Raw genomic sequence first — 11365 nt, 5'->3', positions numbered from 1 at the left:
GTGCCCCCACACCCACCATGGAGCCACAATATGAGGCAGGACACCCAACAAGAAGCTATCGCCGATCTTGCCGGCCCCCCCCCCCAGGGCTGCGTCATGAGTATACGCCCCACAAACGCAACCTTAAGAACTGTGAGTCCGTCGAGAGCTGGTTCAGTGACGAGAGGAGGATTGACAATAAAAGAGTCCCCTCGCTCGAGACGTTGGGTACAACAGTTCTACGGGTGCAAGAGTATACCTCCTCAAACACCTGGGCGTCAAAACAAAAGAAGGTTGAAAGAATAATCAAAACAGGCAAAAGGTCGGCAGGAAATGACAATTTGATAGGAGAAGAGGGGGGAGAAAAATGAAACACGAGGAAAAGGGGGTCTCTCAAAATTGGTAAAGGCAGCAGCAGGAGCATAAGGCTGCAAAAGGACAGAGGACTGACCCATGGAGCATCACACTCCGGCAGCTGGCCACCAAGCCCCCTCACAGCGGCAACGGGCCAGACAGTGAGGGGGTTACCACGACAAGGCAACACGACGGAGGAGACATTTGTCAAAAGCTTTTGCAAATGTGTATATTACATCAGTATTTAGTCTTCCTTGGCATGTAAAGCCAAGTCACCGTGGTTTAGCAGCTGGGAGAGTAGGGATACTAGATAAAGTTCATGTAAAATCTTTAAAACAATAATAGATCTGTTATGGGGTCCCAAATTCATATTGTCCCTACAAGAAAATGTCATTGTCATCCTACATGAGGTTTCATGTGTCTTAATAGACTAAACATACATGAAAAATCTTTTAGAAATGGAACACTAACATTGTTCTTATGTTGTGTGAATCCTCCTCTTGTGCTTTTTTAGATATGAATCGTTTGAAAAGTCTTTTAGACACACTGAACAGTGATATGGTTTCTCTCCTGTATGAATTCTCATGTGCTTTACTAGATCTGATTTATATATGAAGTCTTTTAGACACACTGAACACTGATGGGGTTTCTCTCCTGTATGCATCCTAATGTGATGTAATAGATTTGATTTGTCTGAAAAGTCTTTTAGACACACTAAACAGTGATATGGTTTCTCTCCTGTATGCACCCTCATGTGCCTTACTATAGTTGATTTATGTGAAAAGTCTTTTAGACATACTGAACAGTGATATGGCTTTTCTCCTGAATGAACCCTCATGTGCTTTACTAGATCTGATTTATGTATGAAGTCTTTTGGACATACTGAACAGTGATATGGCTTTTCTCCTGAATGAACCTTCATGTGCTTTACTAGATATGATTTATTTGAAAAGTCTTTTAGACAAACTGAACAGTGATATGGCTTTTCTCCTGAATGAACCCTCATGTGCTTTAGTAGATCTGATTTATGTATGAAGTCTTTTAGACACACTGAACAGTGATATGGTTTCTCTCCTGTATGAATCCTCATGTGTTTTACTAGATTTGATTTGTCTGAAAAGTCTTTTAGACACACTGAACAGTGATATGGCTTTTCTCCCGTATGAACCCTCATGTGCTTTACTAGATGTGATTTATTTGAAAAGTCTTTTAGACACACTGAACAGTGATATGGTTTCTCTCCTGTATGAATCCTCATGTGCCTTACTAGGCTTGATTTGTCTGAAAAGTCTTTTAAACATACTGAACAGTGATATGGCTTTTCTCCTGAATGAACCTTCATGTGCTTTACTAGATGTGATTTATTTGAAAAGTCTTTTAGACACACTGAACAGTGATATGGTTTCTCTCCTGTATGAATCCTCATGTGCCTTACTAGGCTTGATTTGTCTGAAAAGTCTTTTAAACATACTGAACAGTGATATGGCTTTTCTCCTGAATGAACCTTCATGTGCTTTACTAGATGTGATTTATTTGAAAAGTCTTTTAGACACACTGAACAGTTATATGGTTTCTCTTCTAAATGAGCACTCATATTTGTCTTGATATTCTAAAAGTAGCTTTTGGATAATGAATTTTTAATACTGGTTTTGTGCTCTTCAAATCTTTGAATGCTTCCTTTGCACGATACCTTTTTAAGATTTTTTCTATAGTTTTTTGAACATTCCTTGCTGATAAAGTTTTTCTTTTTTCAAATTTTGTTTGATAGTATAAATCTGAAAACTTATTTGAACTCTTCCCCAATTTTTTTTTCTAATGAAATGTCCTACATTGTATTTGTAAATTCCAGTAGACACAGATTTTTCTTATATTTTGCTGAATATATTATTGTTTGCTTAATAAATATTTGAGAACAGTCTTAATAACATATATTTGTGATATGGAATTTTAATCTGCACAAGTTTTTTAATTTTACTAAAGCAAATGTTGTTAGAGATGGTAAACATTTGGATTGTGGGATATGTAATTAATACAAGTTACTACCTTGCAGCCAGCATAGAGCAGTCAGGTTATGAAGTCTTACCTCTGTTGTCAACAGATGGCACTGAAGGTCAAATTACTGAAAATTAACCAATCTCTTTGGTATTAATATAAAGCAAATAAATATCTTATTAAGATGTAAAAGTTACTGCAAAATCGACAATATATAAACCACTGGTCTTACTGGTTCCTGAACAGTATGAAAACATTGAATTCATATAATAAAATATGTATATATATAAAATATATCCAATGAGTTACATATAAATGCACTCTTCAACATGCAGCCAACAACATAAAAATTAGTGCCTGTGCATGACTTTGTAAACAAGTCAAAACAAATCCTGTGGCAAGATTTTTAATTTGAATTTTTCAAGATTGTATCATATGCCTTTGAATCACTTCTAAAGAAAAAATTGATATATTTTTAAAGCACTAAAGTATGTTGTATTATACAGCAATATAATACAACATATTGTCTGTCTGTCTTATTATACAAATAACTGCAGCACTGTGGGATGCCTGATTATAAATATAACCACAGCACTGTGTGATGTCTTCTTATAAATATCTCCACAGCACTGTGGGATATCTGATTATAAATATTTTCACAGTACTGTGGGATGTCTGATTAAATATTTCCACAGTACTGTGGGATGTCTTCTTATAAATATATCCACTGTGGGATGGCTAATTATAAATATACCTACAGCACTGAGGGATGGCTAATTATAATTATAACTATAGTACTGTGGTATGTCTTATTACATATATTATTTTACTTGGATAGCCCTATGAACTTCAACATTAAATTACTTGAATCCGTATACACTATACAGTATATACAATTTTTTGTAGATACATGTATGCATATACAATTTTTTATAAAATAAATAAAAAAGATAAAAGACAAAAAGTGTATGAATAAACGCTGGCTTCCTGTCCCAATGAATTATTATATTATGAATTATATATACACTGGTTGCCTGTACCCCAACACAATGAATTGACAATGATACACTAAATTTGTATTTAAATACACATTTCCTTTGTTACCGTTGTGACACAGTGCATGAGATGCTTTTAATACATGAACAATGCTTCAGATGCTTGTTACTGTAGGGACACAGTACATGAGATGCTGATAATACATGAACAGTGCTTCAGATGCATGTTACCATGGTGACACAGTGCACGAGATGCTGATAATACATGAACAGTGCATCAGATGAACGTGTTAATACTTGGTGATAAGGCAACGCACGACAATATTTGAAGGAGTCAAGTAAACATCCATCCACAGAATGCTGAGGCTGTGCATGTAATAATTAATATGTGGAAATGAACTCAAGCAAAGTTTTATCCTTATACTGTATATGTAGTTTTCTGACACGGAAATGAAAATTATGGCACTGCTAATGATATGATATATATATGAAGCATATGCGGCACTGTAATGTACTTCATGACACTGCTGACATGATCATGTATGCAGCATTTCTCACAATTCAGCTCTAATACCACTGGATGGTGGCACTATATGAGTAATTCTTCTTCTGACCTTGGCAGCTGCAAAAGAAAAGTTTGAGAGATCACCAGGTCTAAAAGTAAACAAATACAAAATACAGAATCCTTCACATTTTAATAAAAATTCCCAAAAAGGATGAATTTTTGTTAGGTACGGCAATATTGCAGTTTCTTTTATCATAATCTAATACATACTATATAGGCAAAATAAGGCAGCCAATAGACTATATACACCAATAATCATTAACTACATTGAAAATCAGTATTGTCTCATTCCAGGTATCAAGAAATTTAAAGTGATCGATTTTTTTTTGTGCAAGAGATATTAACCCCTGCATTTCACCACTGTTTATAGCAGACATTCTCCTGGTTCTCAAGGAAAAAAAAAATTGTTCTAATATTGTTAAATTGTGTTCCCTGATCATGGGAAAAAAATAGTGTGCAACTTACTTTGGCAATGATGTAGGCCAGAATCTTCCAATTCACAAGCATTCATGCAGCATTCGTCCTGTGGCAGTAGCCCAAGGTCCTGTTGTGGGGCAGAAGTAGCTGCAAAGATATTTTTAGATATTAACTCTTGGGCAGTGATGCTAATAATAGCTGATAACACTACAGTGTGCAAGAAAAAAAATAAAATTTTTGTTGTCTTCTTAGATTGTTAAAATGTATTCCCTGTTTACGTGAAAAGAATCATAGGTGGCGTATTTTGGTGAGTCCAAACAATAACAGTGGCCACTAGCCAGCTGATGTCACCTCCCTCCCTCCCTCCCTCCCTCCCTCCCACACCAACACCTCACTCGCCAACATTCCTCCTCCCACCTTACTGTTTGTGATTTGTCTTTGTGCTTACACTATATACACATGTTATATATTAGTATCTACATGTTTTGTTCATCATAACTGTACAACTAAGCTGGTATGATGTCTAAACAGCATAGTGGTCACCATACACTGCATGACAAGTCACAATACCAGCCAGCAGATATCACCACCACCCTCACCAAAATGGCTCCTCCCAACATAATCTTTTTGCTGTTATTACATTATATACACACACACGTTATATATAGAAATCAACATTTGTGGTCACCATAACGAACCACTAAGCTGGTATAATGAGTCCAGACAATAACAGTGGCCACCACACTAGTCTCAGCAGATGAAGACACCTCCCTTCCTCCTTCACCAAGATTCCTTCTCCCACCATACTATGGACATCACTAATTCTCACCATAATGCTGCTATTATCAGAATCCTGGACACTAAATCCTTTAACCCTCAAACCACTAGGGGTCCAAATGGATTTAACACCCACAGGCGCAACAAAAAAAAAAAAGATTCCAAAAAATTCTTTCGTCTTATAGAAGTGTTCATTTTTGTTCCCTGATCACGGAAAAAACAAAAAAATCGTAGGTGGCATATGTTACAACCCTTGAGACTTAGTACGGTTCTTTCCCCGCAGTGATTAATTATATTAAATCGGCCTTGCCAACAGGTGTCTAGGGGTAAAGGAAAAAAACACTGCATACCTTGGGGAAACAATATATCTACGCTAAGGATGACAAACATAACAATTAAATGGTACAGGTAATAGCCAGAAATATTCTTTAGCATGCAATAATATAAATACAAATCCTTATTGAGCAATGAGCAATATCACCAACACATGAATGACTTAATGGACTAAATGCACAATCATCTAACCAGAGAATTAACCGAGTATTAGCTAAAATAACCATAACCACGGACTTAAATAACATGTCTCCTCTCAACCAAAGCTGCCACGCCTCTGCCCAAATCCTGGCTTGCCAGGTAGGCGTCCTACCACACATCAACTAAACATCCACATAAACTATTGTGGAAATTCTACTAACAAAATGTAGTACTAATATTCAAATCATTATTAATCTTAAGAGTATTAAATACTGTTACATTGCTCAATATAATTTACTGGCAAACAATAATAAGTATTAACCGTTTAACTGCGCGGCCTATAAATACGACACCCCCCAGTGCGCAAGAAATAAATTCTCGGGAAAAAATTCTTTTTAGTTCTGAAAGTGTCAAAAAACCCACCCTGTATATGGGTATAGCAACGGAATTTCGAAATTGTACTTACTTTGGCTGCTATGGGGTCTGTAAGGTGGCACGTGATGTCATCATTCCCCATGCGCCCGTGCCGTAAGCTCCCGGGGCCGGTGGGGCGCCTGGGGCGTGCGAGTTGCCGCGAATATATTTTTGTTCATTTTTTGCGCACAGTTCCAAATACATTTTATTTGTTTTTATGCACTAATCCTGTGTATACTGAACACGTACACCATATTATGGCAGTAAAACATCCGTACTGTCCAAGGACACTGTGTTACGTGAATGACACTTGTGTACACATATGTTGCACATATTTACCATGTATCATGCTAATTTATGTATATTTACAACATATGTACACACTATACACTGTCACACACTATATACATTTACCATCAACACATTCAGAACATCTCGAGTGTGAGCAGCCACACCCACACAGGCCCAATAGGAGCTGCCTCGTATGGGCCAATATCAGCTGCCTTGTATGGGCCAATATCAGCTGCCTCGTATGGGCCAATATCAGCTGCCTCGTATGGGCCAATATCAGCTGCCTCGCATGGGCCAATAGCAGCTGCCTCGCATGGACCAATAGCAGCTGCCTCGTATGGGCCAATAGCAGCTGCCTTGTATGGGCCAATAGCAGCTACCTCACCTGGTAGCTGCGAATTGAGGTAGCCTCACTGTGTGAGGCTACCTCAATTCTCAATTCTCTCCCTTCCTCACCAAAATTCCTCCTTCCACAATACTACGCACAACGCTAATTATAACCACAATCCTGGTCACTAATTTCTGTAAATGAATAATTGACCACAAGTTTATTTTGAAAAGGAACCTAAGAAGTCGTTTGAAGATTCCTAGATGGACGAAATAATGTTGTGGTGCTGTGGCTAGCGCTGTGATCGTGAACAGCATTGAATCACTGATATTTGAACATTGTACCCAGTCATTATCCCACTCAGGCTCTTCTATAATACTATCATGGCTAAATAATACAGGTTATATATATTATATATGTATATATATATATATATATATATATATATATATATGTATATATATATATATATATATATATATATATATATATATATATATTGACATTATTAGGTGATGCTGTAGTCACACGCTGAACAGCAGAGCTGTGCACTCATGCTGCGAGCGCCAGCCTTGATTGCTCACTCACTACTGAGGCTCTGACACCCGGCAATGTGGATCATGATTTTTTTTTAAGATAGCGTCTGTTTACAAGAGCCCTGAGGAAGCTGATGTGAACCCCATGTATCAGCGGGAGTTTTGAATGGAACGTGAAAAATAAAAACACCCGGAGGCGCGTTGCGCAGCCGAAGCCTGGGCCTGCAGGCGCGTTGCGCAGTTAAAGGGTTAATCAAGATTAAACTATAAACACTCGCTTGACATCGAGTTCCCACACTGGCCACATCCAAATATGGTCATCCCCCCACACGGAGAAACCAACATGAAAATACTTGCACAAAAGTCTCATACAATATAATGCAACTCAGGCACACTACAGCATGCTACAATATATAACATACAATAATCTAATATCATCCAACTGGATACTATACTAATTATAGAACAAGACAATAAAGTAATATAAGCATCAAGAGTAATGTTAGAATCCTAGTAAGATTCGTAACAGCATATTTTAGCCGCAATAGGGTAGGGAAGTGTGGCAAAAAAGTGGGCGTTGACAGAGTCTTCGGCAGACGAGGTCTACTCTGCTCGAGCTGTCAGGCGGCAGTTGCCACAAATATATTATTACCTAAATATTTCAATGTCTCTGATTTTTTCTTAGTTTTTTTGCAGTAATATTATTCCATGCAGTGAATTGTGGTATATTTATATAATAAAATGTGTGAACCATCGCTGTACTCAAAATTATGGTGTGCATATTAATGATTCAATTATTATGTTCATAAAACAATAAACAAATAGTTTTGCTGTTGTTACTCTATATACACAGGTTATATATAAGTATCTGCATGTTTTGTTCACCATAACAAACTACTAAGTTGGTCTTGTGAGTCAAAAAGCAACGAGGAGTGACCGCCTCTCACCAGCCAGCCACTCCCTCCCTCAACAACACCTCACTCACCCTCATTCTCCTACCACAATACTGTTTTTGCATTTATTCACTATACACAGATGTTATATATACGTATTTACATGTTTTGTTCACCATAACTGTACATCTAAGCTTGTATGGTGAGTAAAGGCACAAAGACGTAGCCATTCACACAGTCAACTGATGATAGCCGCCCTCAAGGTTAGACGCACTAATATTTCTCCTCCAACAATATTGTTTGTGGTGTTACTATGCTATATACACACATTATATATATATATCTACCTGTTTTATTCACCATACCTGTACAAATAAGCTGGTATGGTGCCCAAAGACCACAGTGGCCACCAGTAAACATCATGACAAGTCGTGCAGACGACGCACCTCCCTCACCAAAATGGGGGCTCCCAACCTACTCCTCTTGCTGTTATCTCACACTATACACACGTTATATATAAATATCTACATTTGTGTTCAGCATAGCGAACCACTAAGCTGGTATGGTGAGAGCAGTCAATAAAAGGTGGCCACACACAGTCAAAAGATGACGCCACAACCCTCATTCCCACAGCCTTACTCCTCCCTCCATGGAGCACAGCGCTAAATATCACCACAATCCTGCTATTATCAGAATCCTGGTCAGTTTTATCACAGTCAGGGGTCTTCTATAATACTATCATTGCTAAATATTAGCAGTATCATGTACTGTCTCCACTCGATCATCCGGACTATATGGGAAGGACCCCCAGCCGGATTATCACATTTTTCGGATAATGGTACTTTTTCACCTACGAGTCCAAAAGTGACCATTTCCAACTATTTTTATACTACAAACAACATAATTTGAATTGCCTTGCCACATACAATTATTAAATACTAAACACTAAAATTAACACTTAAAATTACTGTACAGTTCATTAAGCTAAGTTAGTTTTGACTGCCAGCTGCTGAAGCCTCACTGGCTAAAGGCATTTGGGTTGCCTGTGAGGCCTCACTTGTTGAAGGCGCTTGCATGCCCTCACTTGTTGAAGGCACTTGGCTTGCCTGTGACGCCTCACTTGTTAAAGGCGCTTGCTTGCGCCTCACTTGTTGAAGGCGCTTGGCTTGCCTGTGGTGCCTCACTTGTTGAAAGCGCTTGGCTTGCCTGTAATGCCTCACTTGTTGAAGGCGCTTGGCTTGCCTGTAGCGCCTCACTTGTTGAAGGCGCTTGGCTGCCTGTTACGCCTCACTGGTTGAACAACACGTAACTTGTCTTTAATTGCTAGGACAATCTTCTTCCTCTTAACACCTCCAGAAAGATTGATGCTGCTACCAGACATAGTCTTGGCCAAAAATGTTCAAAGTTACTATGAAAATAAAAAAGTTATTAAAAAAAATATTTCACTAATGGTGCAGCACTGTGTATAACACGAGGGACGGACGCACATGGGTTGACCAGTGTTGGACGGGTCCACTTGGGGTGGGGCAGCTATAGCACGTTACGTAGGCCGCCAGGAGGAAAAAAATTCACAATATTTTTTAAGGAAACTTCAGCCTGTGCACAATGCTTTAAGGAAACTTATTTATTTGTTATTACATAATTACTAGCACTTATTTCGTTTGTTTTTGGCTATGATTAATTGTTCTAATATTAATGGTATTTCCTGTACCCAGGTGGTCCCTCCCAACACCACCCACCCACCCCACCCCCTCCTCCACAGTGCGTCTAGAGCCACAGATGGGATTAATACGGTATGGCCGTATTTTCATCCAGCCAAACCAGCTTTTATCCGGTTCCTGTGGCCATTTTGGCCGGATATTGTGATAACTTTATCCGATCACGATTTTGGCCGTATAAGGGCGTTTTCCGGATGTTTGAATCCCGAATAATCGCAGGGTTACAGTATATTATGGGATTTGTAGGCGATGCTGTGGTCAAAAGCTGAACAGCGGTGCTGTGAACTCATGCTGCGTGCGCCAGCCTTGGTGGCTTGCTCAATACTGGCGCTCTAACACCCAAGAATATTGGCCTTGATTTTTTTTCTAGGTGGCATCTGGCAACTATTGGTCGTGGCTGTACTATAGCTGCCCCTATCCCAGACGGGGCATTTAAATTATAGCGCTAGACACGAAAGCATATATAAATGATGTGCGCGGTTTCGGTTTTGTCTGATATTATATATATATATATATATATATATATATATATATATATATATATATATATATATATATATATATATATATACAGTGGTACCTCGGAATGCGAGTAATTACCTAAGTGTAATTACCTAAGTGTAGTTACAGGATGAGAGCTACGCTCGTGGTGTCCCGTCTTCCCAGCACTCTTTGTCATATAACGCTTTGAAACTACTGACGGTCTTGGCCTCCACCACCTTCTCACTTAACTTGTTCCAACCGTCTACCACTCTATTTGCGAAGGTGAATTTTCTTATATTTCTTCGGCATCTGTGTTTAGCTAGTTTAAATCTATGACCTCTTGTTCTTGAAATTCCAGGTCTCAGGAAGTCTTCCCTGTCGATTTTATCAATTCCTGTTACTATTTTGTATGTAGTGATCATATCACCTCTTTTTCTTCTGTCTTCTAGTTTTCGCATATTTAATGCTTCTAACCTCTCCTCGTAGCTCTTGCCCTTCAGTTCTGGGAGCCACTTAGTAGCATGTCTTTGCACCTTTTCCAGTTTGTTGATGTGCTTCTTAAGATATGGGCACCACACAACAGCTGCATATTCTAGCTTTGGCCTAACAAAAGTCATGAACAATTTCTTTAGTATATCGCCATCCATGTATTTAAATGCAATTCTGAAGTTAGAAAGCATAGCATAGGCTCCTTGCACAATATTCTTTATGTGGTCCTCAGGTGATAGTTTTCTATCTAGAACCACTCCTAGATCTCTTTCTTTATCAGAATTCTTTAAAGATTTCTCACATAATATATAGGTTGTGTGGGGTCTATGTTCTCCTATTCCACATTCCATAACATGACATTTATTAACATTAAATTCCATTTGCCAAGTGGTGCTCCATATACTTATTTTGTCCAGGTCTTCTTGAAGGGCATGACAGTCATCTAAATTTCTTATCCTTCCTATTATCTTAGCATCATCAGCAAACATGTTCATATAATTCTGTATACCAACTGGTAGATCATTTATGTACACAATAAACATCACTGGTGCAAGAACTGAACCCTGTGGTACTCCACTTGTGACATTTCTCCATTCCGATACATTGCCTCTGATTACTGCCCTCATTTTTCTATCAGTCAGAAAATTTTTCATCCATGAT

The 11365-nt window shown here is 38.4% G+C and overlaps 1 protein-coding gene across 1 annotated transcript in view; it reads right to left on the bottom strand.

The window, feature by feature from the left end:
• Positions 1-208: 208 nt before the first annotated feature.
• Positions 209-11365, bottom strand: part of LOC123771588 (zinc finger protein 271-like) — a 134044-nt gene continuing 122887 nt past the window's right edge. Inside the window, exons 2-3 of the mRNA XM_069313627.1 lie at positions 4351-4449; positions 209-3942 (exon numbers count right to left, since the gene is read on the bottom strand). Of these exons, the coding sequence (XP_069169728.1) occupies positions 812-1927 (1116 nt within the window). The 5' untranslated portion in view covers positions 1928-3942; positions 4351-4449 and the 3' untranslated portion in view covers positions 209-811. The remainder of the gene's footprint in view (positions 3943-4350; positions 4450-11365) is intronic.

The sequence above is a fragment of the Procambarus clarkii genome, chromosome 76 (genome assembly GCF_040958095.1).
Source record: "Procambarus clarkii isolate CNS0578487 chromosome 76, FALCON_Pclarkii_2.0, whole genome shotgun sequence".
NCBI classification, from domain to species: domain Eukaryota; kingdom Metazoa; phylum Arthropoda; class Malacostraca; order Decapoda; family Cambaridae; genus Procambarus; species Procambarus clarkii.
The sequence above is the reverse complement of the archived record's forward strand: the minus strand, read 5'-3'. Positions and strand labels throughout refer to the sequence as shown.